A 21,235-nucleotide genomic window follows, 5' to 3' on the forward strand; every position below is an offset into this window, starting at 1 on the left:
TTTACTGATGTGAAAGATAATTAATTCAACAAAGTTCAGCAGAACTTTTTAGCACCTTGGCATTTACACACCAAGGGGCGCTGCAGAAGACGCTACATAAGGAAATCTCTCTTTTTCTTCCTCAGAGATCTGAACTTCAACAGCCTGGTGGAGTTTCCCACAGCCATACGATCACTCAGCCACCTCAAGGAGCTGTGAGTCTCAACCGACTGATTGAAAAAGGCATCTGTTTATCCACAGCAGACATGGCTAGCTCAGGTTCTCCGGTTTAGCAAATTTTAGCATATGAGGCAAGATGTGGACAGCATCTTATGCTTGACTGTTTACATATTTGATGAAAAAGAAAAAAGGACAAAATCAATAAAAAAATTTCCCTGAAAGTTAGTTCAATCAATCACGACTGTCATCAAAATAACGAGAAGGGCGAGGGAAGCTTCCCAGTAATAATGATGAAATGAAGGAAGGAACTTTTATAATAACACATGGTGGAAACTAATTTCCTTTATCTTCCCGTTTAGCGGATTCCATAGCAACAACATCCAGTCTATCCCGGAGCACGCCTTCACTGGGAACCCTTTACTGAACACCATGTAGGTACAACTAATAACAGATTCAACAGATTGCAATATTTTTTACTTCCTGGTTCCAAAATTAATGAGGATAAAATCAATAATCTGCTAAATTCATCTGTTATTTTTTATATCCTTAAGATAGTGACAGTCATGAATGATGATCCTTCTTCTTACTCCGTTGTCACCTTGATAAAAACTTTGCTGATGAGTTTTGTTGAACTAAACATGATGTTTATGCTCGGTGATAATTATTAGTGATAATAATTTTTTTTAAAAAGATCATGAAACATGTTTTATTATGTTTTAGGGTGGGTCATGAAGAGCCCCTCGGTTTCTCAGTTCGATCCCCTGTCGTATGAGAAATCAAAAAGCTACAATAGCATGGTGGCTGTCTCCATGTTTATATCCAGCATCTTAAGTAATTTTGCTAACCTCTGTTTAACACTTGTTAGCTTCTCACTGCAGCCTGAGATGAAAAACGTGTTTTTGTGGATGTTTTGCAGATTTTTTTATGACAACCCAATTCACTCTGTCGGACGCTCGGCCTTCCAGAACCTACCAGAGCTTCGCATGCTGTGAGAAACACTCAAATTCAACACACAAATAACACAGCACAGCACTTTTATAGATTTAACTAAACCTGTTAAGTGCTTCAGTATGTTTTGGGACTTTTCTGCCTGACAAACAATAGAATAGAGACATTTTTACTTCTGCCTAATCAAGATCAGAGACATAAATAAGTCTCAAAGCAATGAGTCAGTTAAAACTACTGAATCTTTTCTAAATATTCTTGAATCTGAATTTAGATTGAACTGTAAGGACCTTCACCTTCACACCAGAAACTCCTTCCAGCCATTCAAAGAGGAGGCTGGCATAACATAAACTCCTCGAACTTTATGAGCCGATAATATTCATAAAGGTCCAAATGATCATTTCTAGACAAACAGGCTTAAACTAAAAGTGAAACTGATATCAAGGAGCAATTTTTTAAACATGTCTACATAAATATGGGAACTTTCTTCCATTATTAGAAGTCAATAAAAGGAGCAGGGAATTTTACCCCCCAAAAAAAACAAGAAAACAACAGGTATTTTAGACATCTGTCCAAAACATCTGCAAAACTACATTTATATTGTTACTTATTAGGCAAAAACAAACTGCATTCCAAATTTAAGCCAACACACTGCACTTGAAAGCATAACATTCAACAAATTAAAATATATATTTTTTCTGTTCAGGAATGCAAGTAAAGTATTTAAATATTTAAGCAAGTATTTAAGAATTACCAAGCTTGTTCATACAGGCTGATTAACCGATTACAGAAACATAAAACGTGATTTCAGTAATTACCAATACTGTGCATTTAGGATAGCTATGGCATATCCTTCCATTGGGTGGTGCGCTAATAAATTTATTAATCACTGTACATCTTCTGTTCGATTGATGGATGTTCATTAAACATGAATAAAGTTCCAAATAAGATGAGGCAATAATGCCCATGACCCAAATTTCTGTCTAACAATCTTGTCACAGATATGTATATTATCAGTATTACATAATTTCTGCTCTGGATTTCCGGTCAACACGTTAAGGATGTGAGATAGTTGTTTCTTTTTTATTTCTTTCAACACGGCACCTGAAGACATTTTGCTGGACCCTTCATGCAGCATCACAAGTCCTTAAGTTATCTTTATTTCAGGAAAACAAATTACATTTATCTGATTTTGTTTTAGGAATATATCATTAGTAAAATCTTTCAAAACCAAGCTGTAAATGCACTCCATTCACGCTCCAAGACCAGTTTCAGTAGTGCCACAGAGATATACTCTGAAGGTAGAGCATGGCAGCAGCTATTACAAAGTTAGCCACCTCTTGTAGGACCATCAAGGATGATCAAAATGCCTGCTGGCCTTTCACAGGCCCTTAGTATGGTAGAGGTATCTTCCATTGCCTCAGAAGTTTCAGCTCTGCATCAAAGCAAAATGGAATGACAACATAAGATGCTGGACCAAAATGTCTTACATCTGGATGTATGGATGGCATAAAGCAGTAGCTGTGGAGTCAAAGAGATGTCCATCTGCCCTTTCCTTCAGCCACTAAAGACAGATTCAGTGGTTTCCAATGAACATATCCATAAACTGAGTTTAAATACCATCCAAAGCAATGGCCGACTGTAGCAGAAGGAGAGCACCAAGACTGAAAGGCAAGGTTTACAAGATGGTAGTGAGACCTGCTGTGATGTTTGGTTTGGAGACGGTGGCACTGGAAAAAAAGACAGGAGGCCAAGCTGGTGGTGACAGAACTATTGAAGTGAAGGAGGACATGCAGAGGGTGGTGTGGCTGAGGAGGATGGGGGGTTTGGGTGAGAGTGGGTTAAGTGATTCCCTGTGGTGACCCCTGAAGGGAGCAGCTGAAAGAAGAAGAAGCAGCACTGATAAACTGAAGTTGAAGCTTCTGTCTTTGAACCTCACAGATCCGCCCCATGACAGATCCAAGTGTTGACAGCTTTAGATGAGAAATATCAAGTAATCGCTGAGCATATATGACATGCAGACTCAACCTCCCTGTTGCCCTTTTGTTCAGTGCAGATGTTAATTACGCAAATAATGAAACGCAGTAAATCATTTTCTGCTTCTCTTAGCTTAAACGCTCTTTCCGTGTCCAACTCTCAGATCTCTGAATGGAGCTGCAGATCTCACTGAGTTTCCAGATCTGACGGGAACCAAAAGCCTGGAGAGCCTGTAAGTGACACGCACACACACACACACACACACACACACACACACACACACACACACACACACACACACACACACACACAGGAATGTTTCATATCCGAGTGTGTTTCTGAGAGCTGAACACCCCAAATCACACTGCTGTTATTAATACACAGCAATTATTATTCTATCTGACAGACTGTAACTTTATTTTTCTGCAGCTCGGCGTGAAATTAAAACCCTTCTTTCTCCTTGTTGTGACCCACTTTTCCGTGTCACAATAAACACCATGGCTGTGTTTATTTTCTTGTCTTTTTCCATTTAAGCTCATTTCTGAAAGCAGTGTGTATTTAACAGTAACCTCACGCTGAACCAGTAGGTGGAAATAAAAAGTCCAACCAAACAAACCGTCCCACATTCTTCCATTTGACCCCCTCCAGTGTTAACCCCCCTCTCCAACATCCTGTTTCATCCTGTGAATCCAAATTCTGCACGTAGCTGCTTTTCTTTAATCAGACTTTTCCATATTGATGATTTATTTTTCATATAATGAGCTTGGACCGCTCACCGTATTACTCATTACTGTACTGGCTTCATTTCAGTCATGTGGATAAGGGAGTCATTCCAACCTTAATGCAACTTCAAAGCACCTCAACACATGGCTGTAAAGTGTAATGCACTGTGGACGCCCCTGGACACATCACAATGTTTCTACATGCTATTTAACAAGCATATACAGTTTATTTTACACAATTTACAATACAATATACCCAAACATGTTGTGTACTAACCTGTTTCCAAAAAAAACAAGACTACAATAAATTGAAAATGGTTCAAAGACAACAATAACTTAATTTCAGATTTAATCACTTTCTTAAAGGCTTTACAGGCCAAAAGAATCTGTGTTTGGCAGATTGTTTTTTTTGTTGTAACAAACTTTCTAGCAATAAATCTTATAGCACTAGGAAGCCTGTTTATTTCCCCTTTTCCTCTGATGTGGAGCCACATTTTCAAGGAAAATGCATCTGTGGGTTGCCCCCATGAAAAACTCAGATCTTCTTTGCCAGTGCCAAACATCTTATTCTGCTACCGACTCTTGTCTGGTGTCGTTTACTGGATTGGATGAGTGAAGTCTGAAGAAACAATTTGTTCATTAAACAAACAGGTAGCATGTGGAAGTACCATGTGCAGCTACGACAGCCTGGCACCTCCTCGTCATGCTTGTCACGAGCTTGGACACGCACTGCTGAGAGATGACATCCCATTCTTCAACTAGCATTTGCCGCAAGTCGGTCAGTGTGGGTGTGTTTGTCACTCTGACAGGAGCAGCACAGCCAGGCTGATCTCACAAGAGTTCAGTGGGGTTGAGGTCAAGACTGCAGGCAGGTCGTTACGTCCTCTCCACTCCCAAATTCTGGATGTGGTCTCTGATAAACTCCGCTCTGTGGGGGCAAATACTGTCATCTTGGAGTATAGAGTTTGGTCCCAGACTGTGGAGATATGGGATTGCTACAAGTTGCAGAACCTTATCTCAATGTCTTTCTGCTTTAAGATTGCCTCCAACACCTGGAGTACAATAAACTCAAAACAAAAGCCAAAAGCAGAATAAGCTGTTTGTCATTGGCAGAGAAGATTTGTCAATTTTTTCATGGGTGCAAACCACATACTCAACTCTGCTGCTCAACCAACAAATTCATTTCCTTACAAGTGTGGCACCATTTAAGGGGAAATAAACAAGTTTTTCAACAGTATAACATTTACTGCCAAGAAGCACTGTCACAATAAAGAAATAATCAACCAAACACAAATTCCCTTACTTCTTGTACCTTATTTAATGTTAAAAATTAAAAAATCTAACAGTTTTCCTATTTATTTTTTTTAAACGTCACGATCAGGCTGAGAAAGTTGTATAATCCTACTTAAAAAACAAATGCATCCAGATGAAGACCTTGCTTATTTATGCAAGACCATGCCATCCTCCATGATGGTATTGCAGAGGCATTAGTGCCTGTGGGGGGAGTATCTTGTTCATCCGTGACAGCAGCATTGATGTTCAACGGTTTCTACAGACTTTGAAGAAACATATGTCACCACCCAGATTCCCAGCGTCTCTGTACGAGAAAGACGTGCATATTTCAGGATAGCAATACCAAACCACATTCTGCATGTATCCCAGCCCTTTAAAAACATCTGGAACAATATGAAACTAAATATATGACAAAGGCAGTCCAGATCTATGGAACAGCTAGCTAACTTGCAACAAGCAAGAACTCTTTTTAAAGAAGGTCGAAGGCATCACACTGTGAAATATTCCCTGGCACATTCTTTTTAAACATGTTGCTGATGATAAATTTGTAATATGAATGTAATATCTGTAAGGGGAAAAAACTTAAAAATTCCAAGTTTTAGCATTTTATCTTTTAGGTTGTTTCATTTTCACAAGATTCACAGCCCTGTTTCTTCTTATTAGAAACAGGGCTGTGAATACATAACACATTTTTAATGTACTTCTAAATTGCTCCCGTGGAAAACTAGTTCTGTTTTATCTCTCTGTGTGTAGGACTATCACCGGAGCTCAAATCACCTCATTGCCCAGTTCGGTTTGTGAGCAGCTTCCAAAGCTGCAGCTGCTGTGAGTCCAAACACAACAATTACATCCACATCTCTGCATGTCTCTGAACACTGAACTCAGGCTCAAGGTGGTCCCTGAAGGCCCTGTATATCATCAGGGACTATTCATGTCTGTCCATCAAATCATATCTGCTGTTGCTTCATTTATTTCAGATATTTTTTTAAGTCTTGGCTTGTATGCTGGGAGCTGCTGTGATGTGTTCAGTGTGTATAGGAAATTACGGTGCTGACAGCTTCAACTCACTCTCTCCCTCTGCAGCGATCTCTCCTATAATCAAATCCAGACTCTTCCCAGCTTTTCCGGCTGTGAGAGCATTCGAAAAATGTGAGTTTAATGTTCATTTTACATTTAATTAAACTGTTCTTCTTAATGTTTTATTGCCTTTTTTGGGAGGGTCGGATATAGCTTATTTTTTGCCCGTGAAGCTTTTAAGACACAGTTATTAAATCTGAAGTTACCATAACAATCAATAAAGTACAGACAGCTGTGCATTGTGGGAATAATTATCACCCTCATAGTCTATTTCTGACCAATCAGGTCATTCAGGAAACACTTGCTGTAAAACAGATTCTTTAGTGATGTAATGGAAACAACGATGGCTAATATGTGTGTGTACATGTATGTCTGTTTTTGTGAGGACCGCAGTGAGTTCTGGGCCTTGTGAGGACATTTTGCACAGTGAGAGTTGAGAGTTTGTACAGTTCAGGGCTTCAGATTTAGTTTTCGGGGGATATGAGTTAGATCAAGTGGCACCCCCCATTTTATCTATTATTTAGCAGGTACAGTATGTGTGCCCGTGTGAAGCACCCATACAGCTTATGGATACAACTAATCAATAATAATAATAATAATGATAATAATACATTTTATTTGAGGGCGCCTTTCAGAAACCCAAGGTCACCTTACAAAAAACACAATTAATAAAATGAACAGTAGTCATAAAATACATAAAATAAGTTAAAATTACAAAACAGAGAACTGGGGTAATATGAGCACTTAACGGAGTGCAAGTTATGACCCGAGCTACAGAATTTTGAAGAAGTTGGAGTTTATGAAAGGACCTTTTAGGGAGAACAAATAGGAGGGAATTACAGTAATCAATACGGGACGTAATAAGACTATGGACAAGGATGGCAGCAGCATGAGGAGTAAGGAAGGGACAGAGTCAGTTAATATTACGTAAAGCAGACCGGGTTATGTAATTAATGTGAGACTGGAATGAAAGAGTATTATCAAGTATGACACCCAAACTCTTAACCTGAGGGGAGGGAAGGGTAGGAGCATTTTCAATGTTAATGGAAAAACTGTGGGATGTGGTTAAGATAGATGGTGTACCAACAAGTAAAACTTCAGTTTTATTACTGTTAAGTTTGAGAAAATTGGAGGAGAACCAGGATCTAATCTCAATAAGACAGTTTGAGAGGGAGGTAGGTGGGAGAGATGAATTGGGTTTAGAAGAAAGGTAGAGCTGGGTGTCATCGGCATAACAGTGAAAATTGATATTATATTTTCGGAATATATAACCAAGAGAAAGCATATGAATAATGAATAAAAGAGGCCCTAATACTGAACCCTGGGACACACCAGCAGAAACAGGATGGAGAGTTGAGGAATGGGATTTAAATTAAAGGATATTTAAGGATAAACTGAGTGCGGTCTGAGAGATAGCAGGTAAACCAGGCAAGGGGGGTGTGACTAATACCAATGGATGCTAACCGGTTCAGGAGAGAAATGGTATCAAACGCCGCACTAAGATCAAGAAGGATGAGAATGGATAGGAGACCAGAATCAGCTGCCATCAGAAGGTCATTGGTAATTCTTAACAGAGCAGTTTCTGTGCTATGATTGGGGCGGAAACCAGATTGAAATTGTTCATAGAGATTATGGTCACTGAGATGTAAATGAAGCTGGGCAGCGACAACTTTTTCAAGAATTTTTGAAATAAAGGGGAGATTTGATATAGGGTGAAGATTATCAAAGTTATTGGGGTCTGCACCAGGCTTTTTGAGAATTGGGATAACAGAAGCCTTTTTCAGTGCTTCAGGAACAATCCCAGTGTTCAGGGAGGAATGAATAATATTGGTTATGAGAGGTGCTAACAAGGGAAGACAGGCTTTAACTAACACAGTAGGGAGAGGGTCAAGTTGACAGGTGGATGACTTAGATTTTTTAATGAGATTAGATACGTCAGTTATGGAGGGAAGAGTAAAGCTTGAAAATAACTCACAGGAAGACAGTAGGGGAACCAGGAAGTCTACTTCAGAGTCAGGAGCTCCTAAAGAGTTAAGTTGACGGTGAATGTCTGAGATTTTACAAGTGAAAAAAGAGAAAAAAGAGCACAAGAGAGTTGCAAAAATCAACAGAATACATGTGGGAGGAGAATGTGTCTGGAGGTTTTGTAATTTTACTGAACAATGAATAGAGGGACCTGGAGTTACCTTCATTAAACCAACCAGACTAGCTGGCATTTCTCCACACACTCCAGCCTTTCATCCAAACCTTCTCCATAAACCATGTTTCATTTACAGCCCGAGAACTCAGGTTGATGGAGCGGCATGTGAATGCATCATATGAGCGATGGTCCTCTCAAAGATAGAAATACAAACATGTGTGTGTTTTTCAGTGATCTGCATCACAATGTGGTAGAAAAACTGGAGGAAAACACATTCGCTGGTCTGCTATCACTACGCTCACTGTAAGCATGCAAACACACACGCACACACACACACACACACACACAGACACACATCGCCAATTTAATTGGCCAGCAGATCCTGAGCAGAGATCCCTCTGTAAGTATTTCCAAATGGAAACTCACTTAGTCATCCAGGTGGTCCGCTTGTGGATGGGACAGGTTTGATGCTATGGTTTGGAACAAAGACAAGAATCTGTACAGCACTACACCTGATACTACAGCTCATACTAACACTACACTTAGGACTATTAGGGTTAGGGTTAGGACTATTTGCAGCCTCCAGTATTACAGCATCTCAAACTGAGAAACGAGACATGCCTCTCTTAACATTACTGCTAATTTTATTATGGTATTACAGACGTAAGAGTATTATGTGCACAGTTTCTTTTATTCTGGGATTAGAAACAAAGACCTGCTGTTTCGTAGGCCTGCGGTGCTTTCACTTTAATCCGAACTAACAGCCTACGCAACAGCAGAGATCAGGTCAGCGTACAAAGTTTACCAACAGATTAAAGTGGAGTAAACAAAACTGGACAAAAAATACAGAGAAGGTTATGTGTCTGCACACAAGGTATTCATAGGCTAAAATACAATCATGAAAAATTCAAAAGAAGATGAAACGCATTGATTTTTTACATATTTCCACAAACCCTGCAGACTGGGTTGACAACCAGAAGAACATCAGAGTTCTTTCTGTTAAGGAAAAAGCAACTAAATCTCAGGCACCACGGCTAGTATTTAGCAGAACTAACTTCTTGTAGATTTAACTGACATATTTTTTATTATCATAAATCAGTATTTCTGATCACATGACTGCTGGTTTGTTTTCTGACTTCATGTTTTTCTATCCTGCAGTGATTTGTCCTGGAATCGACTGTCATCAGTGAAGCCAAACTCGTTCTCTGCTCTCCCTGCTCTCACCAAACTGTGAGTTCTTTATCTGTCTGAACATTGGTTAGTAGTTTTGAAACCATTTTTTAAAAATTCCTTTTATAAAAATTAGATAGCGTAGTAGTGGAGAGTGGACAGGAAAGCAGGGAGAGGAAGTAGACAAAGAAGCGCAGCACAGGTCGTTCACAAACTCGTGAGCTGAATGGGTGCCTGGAAAACCATTTTTGATTGAAAAGTTGAGGAAGCACGTTAAAACAGCTGCTAAATTTTCAGCAAATATGTTCAACTGCCCTTAAATATGTCATTTTAAGTTGAAGATTTGTGGTTTGTGTGAGATTGTAACCTATAGATGTCCAGGAGACGGGAAAATGGCCTGTTTTCCTTAAATTTATCTGAATTAGTTATAGAATATAATTAACTGGTTTCCACACTGGTTTCCTCTGTTTTTGCAGTGACTTGTCATCCAATCAGCTTTCCTCTCTGCCTCTGAGTGGCCTGCAGAGTTTGACTCACCTGCGTCTGGCTGGAAACCAGCAGCTGATGGAACTAATAGCCCAAGAGGATCTGCCTCGAGTCAGGTGGGCATTCACTCATAAACAAAGGAAGACATATTTGTATTAAGAGACGTCCACGTACCACCAGACTGTGATGCAGGACCTCCAACATGGTTATCAGGAAGCAGACTTATCCACAAATCTGTCCTGCAATGCAAACACTGCTGATGTGATTTAGGAAAAGGTTTGAATTAACAGCCACTTTGCTGCTGATTAACTCCTGTAGTGTTTAGATGTCACACACACGCAGATTCACACACTCACTCACACACACAGTGTAATCTGTCTCCTCCATCTCTGATGGAAAGCATCTAAAGGGACATTCCACTGAACAGCAGGTGCAATAAAATGAATTTATTTGAGCCATGTTTGGACAGATAGAGGTGTTTATCACTGTGTGCGTCTGTGTGTGCTCAGGGTGATGGAGCTTCCCTACGCCTTCCAGTGCTGTGCCTTCATCTCCTGTGAGCGGAGAGGTGGAGGTGCAGGAGGTTTGTCCTGGGAGAGAGAGGAAGCAAGAGACTCAGCTGGAAGAGATGCAGCTATCCTTTCCAGCCAAGGTGAACCCCAACACACAATGGAAGTTTTCACCTGAGGAACCAAATGATTACATACACCAGGCATAACATCATAACCACTGACAGGTGACATGAATTATACTGATATCGCTTAATCATGGCAAGTGAACATGCCGTCTTCAAATTTTATGTGACCTCACAACTTACAGGTGTTAAAGGATGCTGCTAAAATCTTGGTGCCAGATACCTCAGCACATCTTCCAGGTTGGGTCAGGGTGGTTTTGACAGCACTAGGGGGACAGATGTTATGTTATGCCTGATCAGTGTATTAATAAGAGGTAGACATAACTACTTGCTGGTTTGTGGGCTTCACATTTTAAGCCTCTGCTTTAGCTTTAACTTCATGGAGACAGCTGACCGCCTCTTTATCTTGAGCCAGAGGTGATCAAGAGGTGAGCAAGAGGGTGAATTCAGACAACACTAACTGTTTTGCTTCGGAAGCTGCATTCATTTCAAGTAAAAGACCAAAACCAGAGCACACTCTTTTTGGATAGTCTATTTGGATAATTAACTGTACAGCAAACATATTATTTGTTGGTTAATTCCATTAGAAATTCTCCAAAAGGCTCCATGAGCACAAATACAGTCCAGACTGCCAGTTCATGGAATCCAGTTAATGGACCTAGCAGAGAGCTAGCATGTCACTAAATTTTAAGTCTCAATTTCCCCCGGACTGGAAATTTTTCTATAGATGCCACAACTGTTTAGTAGCACGCTTTAAATGTGTTTATTACTGCTGTAAAGTTGGATATTTTAGCATGGGAGACTATGGGAACTGACACGCTTTTGGAACTGCCTCAAGTGGCCACTAGAGGAACTGCAGTTTTCCGCTTCATGTTTCAGTGGCAGAGGTTGCACCTTATTTAACTCCTCAGAAAACCCTTCCTCGGGGTACCCCCTTTAAGATGGGACTTAGAACACTGGACAGTGTTAGTTTGTTTCTATTTTTTTGTCAATCAAAACTACAACATGGAGCTTGTTAAGCATTTATAGAAAAAAAGGGGAAGAATCCAGCAGAGATTTGAGGCACTCCTCTACACAGGTCAGCCCTAAAATTTTATTCAGGTCATCATTTTTCTTCATTAGATACAAAACTGTTTTTTTTAAAAAAGAAGCTTGGTCAGAGTGGAAAGCAGGTAATGAATGGGTGGAAAGTGGAAAGTTCCATGAGCTTTATGTAAGATTTAATATGAGGTGTAATCAAAATGTCCCATAAAAATAAAAATATAAAGTTTCCAGTTTCAAATTTGGCTGATCACCAGTTCAAAGTTGTTTTTTCATTCAGCTTTGACTTAGGGATGCTTGTTTTTCCACTAAAAGTAGAAATAAAACCAACGTACTGCTGTCCTCACTGTGTCTCTGCAGTAGATCAAGATTGGGAAGATTTCCTGATGGAGTTGGAAGATGAGCCCAAACCCCAACACTCAGTCCACTGCAGCCCGGCACCAGGTACCAAAAACCCCTGTCTGTCAAATTAAAACACAATAAACACACATCTGTTATATGAAAATTAAGGAAACACAACTCTGAAACAGATTTTATTAGTTTTAGAGAATCAAATCAACAGCACCTCTACACAGCAAATCCAGCATGTCCAAATTAACACTGTCAGATTTGATTTCAACACTATTAAAGTGTCTATATGGGTCCACACCAGAGAGTGTTAATTTAACTCTTTTTGGAGAGTTGGTACGTTAACTCTGATTTAGTGTTAAACACCAAATCTGTCTGGAGTTGATAATTTAACACTTGGTGTTAAGAGTTTATATATTAACTCTCAAAGAGTATTTTAGTTTAACTACGTAAGAGTTATCTTCTAATTCATTCTAAAAAGCGGGAATTTTACTGTTCTGAACTTCTAGAAATTTCTTTTGGAAATAAACATTTACTAAAAAGATGCAATGGTTTTTGAAAAACATTTATTCTGAACTGTGCACCACAATTTCAAAACATTTTCTGAAAGATGTAACAGTATACATGTTCTCACTTTCATTAGAATTTTGTTTATCAAAAGGTCTGACATGGTAAATGCAAATAACAGCATCTCATCACTTATTTCTTCAATACAATATGCATGTCCTTCATTCATCCCTTTGTGGAACTTCAACGCACTTCTGCTCTCCCCCATATTCCATCTTCACAAGGATATCCTGTGCGGAGATCGAATAAAAATTAGTTGACACTAATTAATGGCACAAATAATCCAGTAAACAATTGCAGCACAGTAAAAAAAAAAGGAATCCTCTTTGAGCCATTACTTGTGTAAAGTATTTTCCCAAAAGACAAGGACACAGGCAACAGGTAATACTGAACTAAATGTAAAACCTCAACCTTTTTCATTTTTACCTAAACCGTGCGCACAAAACTCTGGAGGGATCTATGCTAACGTAGAATCCAGTCAGGACGTCTGCTTTTTTTTTTTCAAATCAAATCACTTTTATTGTCACATCACATGTGCAGGCACACTGGCACAGCACATGCGAGTGAAATTCTTGTGTGCGAGCCCCACAAGCAACAGAGATGTGCAAACACAACAACACAAACGAGCAAAATACAAGAATGGCCAACCTGAAACTAATAAATATATGTACAATATATAATAGTGTATGCATTTCTGGATGTGTATACTAAATATTTTCCTACGTGTGTGTGTGTGTGTGTGTGTGTGTATACACATTTTTACAAATTAAATAGTAAAAATAATAATAATAATAATAATAACAATAATAATAATAATAATAATAATAATAATAATAAAATATATAAAATATACAGAGTTGAATATCGTTAGCTTCATAGCATAAGTGCCTAAGTCATTGACTTAGTCAAATGACTTAGGCAATTATGCTATGAAGCTAACGATATGTGCAAAACAAGTGGCATTTATATACAGTGTGGAGTGCATAATGTTGAAGTTCCAGTAGTGAAGCTGAGGTGTCTATGACGTGTTCAGCAGTCTGATGGCCTGATGGAAAAAGCTGTCTCTCAGTCTGCTGGTACGGGACCGGATGCTGCAGAACCTCCTTCCTGATGGAAGCAGTCTGAACAGTTTATGGCTGGGGTGACTGGAGTCCTTGATGATCCTCCCCGCTTTCCTCAGGCAGCGCTTCCTGTAGATGTCTTGGAGGGAGGGAAGCTCACCTCCAATTAACGAGCAAACTGCTACTGCTGTTTGCTCGTTTTTTTTATGGGCAATCGTTTTCAGGCTTCAAGTAGCACCATTATACCAACATTTCACATTCTGCACATTGTTTTAGGTGTATTTGACCAAAAGTTTGACTGAAAATTCATATGCAAGCTTTTTTTCAAGGCTGTGGTATTTGCCCGCAAACAATACCTTTCAGCTAGCTAAAACAGAATATTATGCTATCAGCGAGCAACATGGCTAATGCCTTTCACACAGCTTTGTCTCAGCTCCAAAGAGCCACAGAAGTAAAAGCTAATAATAACAATTGAAACAATCTTTGAAAGAATGACTTACCAAGCATGGCAAACAACTCAAATATGTAGAGCAAAATGTTCTGAAACGGCTTCACTTCAGCTTCGATTGGAGCCGTGCTGAGGGCGGAGTCTGTGAATTTACTCTGTTGGTGTCATAGCCCCTGTAGGAGTTCAGAGTTAAGAGGTCAAGAGTTAATGTTTCCATTGTAACACCTCCAGATTTGACAGAGAAACACTCATTTTTAACACTCGATTTTAACTACTATCATTTTACACCTCAGAGTTACATTAAAAGAATGTGACTCTACTTAGAGTAAAATTAACTCTACTTTTGCAAGGAGACTATTAACACCAAAAAATTTAACACTTTTGAATTTGCTGTGTATGATAGCTGAGTCTTTATCATCAGTGCTACATTACCTATGAGGATTAATTACTTAAATCTTTATCTGTGAGAAAAATCTCAGCTCTACATTTCTACATTTTAAAAACAACTCAGTTGCACATAAGAGCTTAGAGGCACACTTCTTTGGCTTACAATCATTTCTGTATATCCATATCTTATATCTTTGTTTTAATTAAAAATAAATACTTGTTTTAAATGTAAAACACCAGAGGGCGCTGCAGGAAGGGACTTTTATCATTACAGAAGCATAAATACTAGTTGTGTGTACAAAAACATTTAAAAGATCGTGTTAATGGTTTATGTTTCCTGCAGGACCTTTCCGTCCCTGCCTCCACCTGCTCGGCAGCTGGATGATCCGTGGTGGGGTTTGGCTTATCGCAGCAATCTCATTGGTCAGCAACAGTCTTGTCGTCCTTTCAGTCTTCTTTTCTCCAGCCACTTCTCTCACTCCCCCCAAACTACTGATTGGCTTACTTGCCCTGGTGAATGGCCTGATGGGAGTGTGGAGCGGCTGGTTGGCGGCAGTGGACGCTTGGACATTCGGGAGCTTCTGGAGGTAGGACACCAAACCAGAACAGACTGGGGACTCTGGGTATCACTCGAGGGATTTAGGAGGAGATCAAGGAGAAGGGGGGATATACTGTATGTATTAAGGAAATTAGGGATTGATTATTAGAGGAATTTGGGACTACTTTTCCAAAGAGTGTTTTTAATTACCTTAAAATCAGTCGGATTAGAATGCTTTGAAAGCACTGTGGATTACAGGGACCTTGGGCACACAGGAATCCAGACAATGACGTAATTTTTGGGGACTCGTGAGACATTGTGGATTTATTCTGGAAGCAGGGAACAGTTGATTTCTGAGATTCTCAAAAACAGGCAGGGTAGTGATAGATACAGTGAGAGCACTCTGGAGTCTTAGGACAAGCTTGTCATTCCTATTGGCATGAGAAGCTTGCCAATAGGAACCTTCTAGATAAACAATAAAATACATGTATCACATCTGTCAGAGAGACTACCCATCTGTTGTATATAAGATGTAGTGATGAGTACTAAACCTGAGTGTATAGTGGTGAACAAAAACAAAACAATCGAAGATTTTATGAGTGGAGACAGATGTGTTTTGACATTGTATGTTCCAGGTACGGGGCAAAGTGGGAGAGCAGCTTCCTGTGTCGACTCAGTGGGTTCCTTTGTGTGTTTGCGTCACAGACCAGCCTCTTCCTCCTTACCGTTGCAGCTCTAGAGCGATGCGTGGCCACCACTGTAGGACACAGCAAAACTGCTAGCAACAGTGGTGAGGAAACATATATGTAGATCCAGCAGCTTTTATTTACCCTCTACACCAACATTATTGTCTCTACCACCCAAATGTGTCCAAGTCGATTTTTACAAAGCAACACAACTATTTTATATGCCACAGATATAACATATTTTTTATGCACATTACATAATTTCATGTGAAAAAATTATGTAATTTTTTTACATAGATGACACAGTTCTATATGCCAAAACTGTACATTTCATCATGTTATATATTCAAAATCTGCAAAGCTTATTTTTATGCAGATGACACTGTTCTTATATCCAAAAACATCAGGCATCACCAAACTCAGAGATAAAAATTAAAGCCACCAAACCCTAATTGAATTTTAAAGAAAGTGAACTTGTATGATTTTGGGGAACTAATTTCACCAAAGTGATGACATTTTGTGTTTTGATGCATGCTGCAGGTAAGTAAATCCCAAAAAGCTGATTCTGTTCATCTGGATGTAGCGCTTTCAGATGGAGACCAGTGACCATTGATCAGTGGCCATGAGTACCTCAGAGAGAGTTGGCTGCAATCACAGCATTGTAAGATGGTGAAAGAGGTGCCCTTAGGCCCCCTCCTCGACTTAGGTCTTTCCCTTTTTACATAAATGGCCTCCTTGACTCTCCGCTCACACCAGCGTTCCTCCCTGTCCAGGATGTGTGCGTCCTTATCATTGTTCATTCAGTGGGTTAGTTTCCATCATTATTCAAAGGTACTGTTTATAAGGTTGTGGAAACCTGCAGTCAGCTGAGACTGAAGAAGTCACTTGTATGTGTGATGAAACGCTTCTCCCACTGAAAACGCTACGTCCAGATAAACAGAATCAACTTTTCTGTCCAGATGACTTTTGGCTTCATGATTAATAAAAATAGCCTAAAAGACATTCTTTGCTTAAACTCATCTTTAACAGCTCATCAGTACTTTAATTTGGATATTGACTTTAACATGTCTACATGTTTACTGTCTACATACAGTTTTCAAAGCAAAATTTTTTTTGTCATTGATATCCAGCACATATTATTATTTTCGTCTGCCAACATTCAGACACTCTTAAAAGTTGATTTCTGATTTCACTCTTTTTTTTTTTCTTTTTAAAAAAAATCCAGGTCACTCTTCATCGCCGTTATCCTTCCGTGTTTCCATCTGTCTGTGTTTCCTGTTGGGCTTCACTGTCACAATGCCCTCCCTGGTGGCCGGACACAGCAGCACCTCTCTCTGTTTACCGCTACCTTCCTCATCATCATCGTCGTCCTTAGCCTTCTCCGTGTCTCTGGTGCTCTTCGACTCCCTCTGCTTCCTTCTCATGACGTTCTCCTACACTCATCTCTACTGTCGCGCCCACAAGACTCCACCCAGCTCAGAGGAGGAAGCAGCATTGACGCGACATGTGGCTTGGCTGCTCTTCTCTGACTGCCTCCTCTACCTCCCTGTTGCCTTCCTTACGTTCTCCTCCCTCCTGCGCCTACCAGCCGCTGGACCAGAGGCAGCAAAGGGGGTTCTGCTGCTTGTTGCCCCACTGCCAGCCTGTGTCAACCCTCTGCTCTACCTCCTCTTCAACCCGCTCGCCAGGGAGGAACTGGCCGCACTGGCCAAATGCACCTGCAAGGGCGTGGCACTACTGAAGCTACGCAGGCCGAGAAGAGGAGGAGGCGGAGCTGGAGGTCTGAGGCCATGCACACTGGATTTAGCGTACGACGAGGATGCAGAGAAACAGTCATGTGACTCGACGCAGGTGCTGGTACTTGTCGGAGGTGTCAAAGAAGAAGACGAGGAAGTGGGACAAGGAAAAGCAAAGAGTGACGCACAACATTTAGCGATACTTCAATAAACTGAACACAAACACAAAAGGTTTCAAGTCTCACTTGACAAAAGGTAAATAAGAAAACGTTGTGCCAGCTGGTCACTGCAATCAAAGAGCCCCTGATTAGCTGTAACTAACTATAAAGTAAAGTATTATTAAGTGTAACAGATGACCAAGCCCTGTTTGGATGGGATTTCTTCATGTAGGGAAATCAGCTGATTTAGTGTAATTTTCTGTGAAAAAAAGTGTGTCCCAGGTCCTGTTTTACTTTATCTGTCCTGTCCTAATGGGTTTAAAGCAGTGACCAACATTTAATACAGTCACAAATTATTTTCAGACACACAACCATGAGAATAATGAAAACTGATGGCTGCAGAAGGCACATCAAGGCTTTGTCAAGTGAGACAAAACCAACACAAACATGTACCGTATGTATAATCCACAGCAGACTGACTGACAGGACTGTGAGGCAGCAAATGTAGCAAAGGATGGTGAAAGGAAATGAAGGGTGCTCACCATGAACTCCCCACCAGTTTCTGTTGTTGTCTACCTTCTCCACCATCTTTTTTTTTCTCCTGCAGCAAACTGTCCAAGGCAAAGGCAAAACTCTGAAGAAGTACAAATTAGGAAAAGCAGGAGAAGATGGGACCTATGTTTGGTCCGTTAATCTTATTGACGAGGACAGACACCCACACACAGAAACACACGCATTATCAAGGGTATAAATTCAGCAGCTTTTATTTTGAAATATGACACAATTTACAGCGCAGTGTTACCAAATGTTGCCCCGCATGCTTCTGGTAACAGCTCATGTTTTCGCGGGTGTGTGTGAAAAGTGCAGCGTCCTTGTGAGTGTCGTCACAGTCCATCCTGAAAACAGGCGTCAGGAGACGGAGAGCTGAAGCTCGTGTTCAACACCTGGGAAAAACATCACAACTGGTCCTCCAAACGGAGTAAACCATCTCCTCTCCCAATCATGAGTGTTCAAATTAAACATGGTCGCATTATGATGTCAGAATACTGAATGTAAGAGTGCGAGCAGGACACAAGATGAGCTTCGGGCTGCAGTAAGGGTCATCAAAACATCTAGTGTGAGTTAACAGCTCATGCATGATTCATAATATTCGCACAGTCACTGCAGCTTTAAAGGTTAATGATGCTAGTAAATGAAAGGGGGACACCTGGTGTTTCAGGTGCAACTCGCTCTAGATTGTGTTCCAGGTGGTAAGTACTTAAAGATTAAAAGACTTGGGATCATAGGAATAAGAAACAGAAGGTTCATATTGAACCAAGTGTCCTGTGGCAAATGATTCAGCATGGAGGAATGTACCTTTGAGCCCTTAATCCACCTTAAACAGGCTAAATCTGTAAAACATGCTTTCTCTCTCGATTTAAGCCTTGTCTACTGTCTCCATTTGACACTTTTAACTCTCCAAATGGGTTTACATTAGAAAGATCCGATCTCATGTACCTTCAGTAATCAGGAGCATTTACACTTCTTGTTTTGGACTAAGGAAGCATAATTTTACCCAGATGTACAAAAGTAATTTACTTGAGCAAAAGGATGCTGCATGTGTGTGTGTGTGTGTGTGTATGTACAGTAAATGTGTGTACATATTGTTGTAAATACAAGCTACTGTGACAATCTTTTTCTTTCTGTGTAGACTGTGAGAAATCTTTCATTTTTTAATGTTTGTTCATTTTGGCCCAATGTCAACATTTGATTTTCTCTTCAGTTTAATTTATACTGTCATACATGTGCACCTCAATGAGCATTATTAAGCTGTCATAGATTTCAATCCGTGAATTCATCCATTCTTTTTTTCTTTTCTTGTAAGTAATTTGAAGTCAGGTTTGCGGTGGCGACAGATTGACCTCTAAACATCCACCAGGTCACTGGTGAAACGCTTACTGCTGGCGCTAGGGTTCGGTTGTAGTTTAGCCAAATGCTAAACAAGCTCACTTAAAGAAACAAGATGCTGCCTTTCAAATTAAATGTTTTACCTTCGTTCACTTCTGTTTCTACGACTTCTGCAGAGGTGAAAATTCCAAATAAAAGTGTAGATGTGAATCTGAACTTAACCCTAAATAGTAGACTGTTCACAACAAGTTAAGCACTACAGTCCAGATGGTCATTCCCAGGTCTAGAAAGTGGTCTGGTAAATCAGAAATGTTGCCTTTAGGCTCAGATTCCTCTGAACCACAACAGTCCTCTGCATTAGTCCTCTGTACTCTGCCTCCTGTCAACCTCACACTTCATTTTACCCTCATTGTGAAGATCCAGGGAAACTACTTCCACTGAGGCAACAACTGTCCACTGCTAGCTGTCCCAAATCAACTGAATCAATCAAAAAGATCTCGTTTGTACTTTGACATTTACACCATTCAGTATCCACTGAGCGGTTTATTTGGTTCATTTTCCGTGTTTGGTGTTTCCATTTCAAGTAAAGTCTGTAACATTTTGGCCTTACAATTTTTGTAATTTATTTTTTTTCATCACATGTTTCTAAGCAAGCCTTTAAAAATGCTCCTCACCGACCCCAGTTAGCTGAGGTGAAGCCTGGCAGCTACAACCATCTATATGTGTATCCACCTGCCAAAGAGGCCACACCCATAGCAGCAGAAACTTAGTAAGCCTTAATAAAATTTGAACAGGTGAGTTACAAAAACATTCTCCCCACTTACAGTTATTATGAAGGGGGAAATTATCTATAGAGACCAACAAAAACATGTTTGTTTCTGCTGTAAAGCTGGACGTGTTAATGTGGGAGCTTATGGGGTTTACTCACTGCTAGAGCCTCTAGTGGACATTAGAGGAACTGCAGATTTTAGCTTCACCTTTGAGCTTAAGAAGCTGCTACTTGGTTTTAACTTTCAAACAAATGAAAGGACTGTGTGTAAACTGGGTTTCAGATAATGATATTTAAAGTAAGTGTGCTGCATGGTCATTGTCCACATCCTGCATGATCTGCATGAGCTTCCACCCAAATTTAATGTGAGCTTGAGGGTGAAAAACAAGATAAAAAAAAAACAAATAATCAATGTGCTGTTTGTGTAAAAAAAAAAAAAAAAAAAAAAAAGATATGGGTGGTGTCTCTGGCTCCGCCCACTTTGTTCAGATATAGCACCAGAGCAAATTTAACAAAAAAGCATGACTGTTTGTATGTGTGCTCTGTGGCAGTTTGACTGCTGCACTTTTCTATGACCAGCACTTAAAATAAATAAAAATAAAGAAGTTCATAAGCTTTGTTAAAACCTGAATGGTTCAAACTTCATCCTTTCACCTGATTTCTGGTTATCTTGTAAACGACTGTAAAATATTTGAGTGTCTTTTGTTTTAATTTGTAAAACTGAGAATGAAGTTTTAGTTTTGTGACATGAATAAAGGTGTGTGGCCTAAACTGCACTGAGCTGTCTCTCTATTTTTTTCCAGAAAGAACAGAACAAATAAATGACAGTCAAACTGTCTTGTATATATGTGTATTATTTTGAAACATAACCAACATAGAAACCTATGGGAACTTATCCTCTAAGTCTCACCAACAGCCACTCAGTCAGAACCTCATGGGAGCCACAGCAGCCAGATGCAGACCCAGTGGTGGAGTAAGAGCCTGCAAGTAAAGGTGCCACAAACTA

General features: G+C 39.9%; 1 protein-coding gene across 2 annotated transcripts in view; it reads left to right on the forward strand.

Moving 5' to 3' along the window:
* Positions 1-21,005, forward strand: part of LOC146555405 (leucine-rich repeat-containing G protein-coupled receptor 5-like) — a 53,708-nt gene extending 32,703 nt beyond the window's left edge. The window contains exons 7-20 of one of the 2 annotated variants that reach the window (XM_085252130.1): positions 126-194; positions 519-590; positions 1,076-1,147; positions 3,245-3,313; positions 5,850-5,921; positions 6,180-6,245; positions 8,545-8,616; positions 9,472-9,543; positions 9,960-10,085; positions 10,479-10,621; positions 12,005-12,088; positions 14,799-15,042; positions 15,629-15,783; positions 16,905-21,005. In XM_085252130.1, coding sequence (XP_085108256.1) covers positions 126-194; positions 519-590; positions 1,076-1,147; positions 3,245-3,313; positions 5,850-5,921; positions 6,180-6,245; positions 8,545-8,616; positions 9,472-9,543; positions 9,960-10,085; positions 10,479-10,621; positions 12,005-12,088; positions 14,799-15,042; positions 15,629-15,783; positions 16,905-17,626 — 2,038 coding nt within the window. In that variant the 3' untranslated portion in view covers positions 17,627-21,005. The remainder of the gene's footprint in view (positions 1-125; positions 195-518; positions 591-1,075; positions 1,148-3,244; positions 3,314-5,849; positions 5,922-6,179; positions 6,246-8,544; positions 8,617-9,471; positions 9,544-9,959; positions 10,086-10,478; positions 10,622-12,004; positions 12,089-14,798; positions 15,043-15,628; positions 15,784-16,904) is intronic. The other variant, XM_085252131.1, reaches the window with a different exon arrangement.
* The last annotated feature ends 230 nt before the right edge of the window (positions 21,006-21,235 follow it).

The sequence above is a fragment of the Mchenga conophoros genome, linkage group LG17 (assembly GCF_057382185.1).
Source record: "Mchenga conophoros isolate Kocher_MC1m ecotype Shallow Benthic linkage group LG17, M_conophoros_male_GT1.1, whole genome shotgun sequence".
In the NCBI taxonomy this organism is placed as follows: domain Eukaryota; kingdom Metazoa; phylum Chordata; class Actinopteri; order Cichliformes; family Cichlidae; genus Mchenga; species Mchenga conophoros.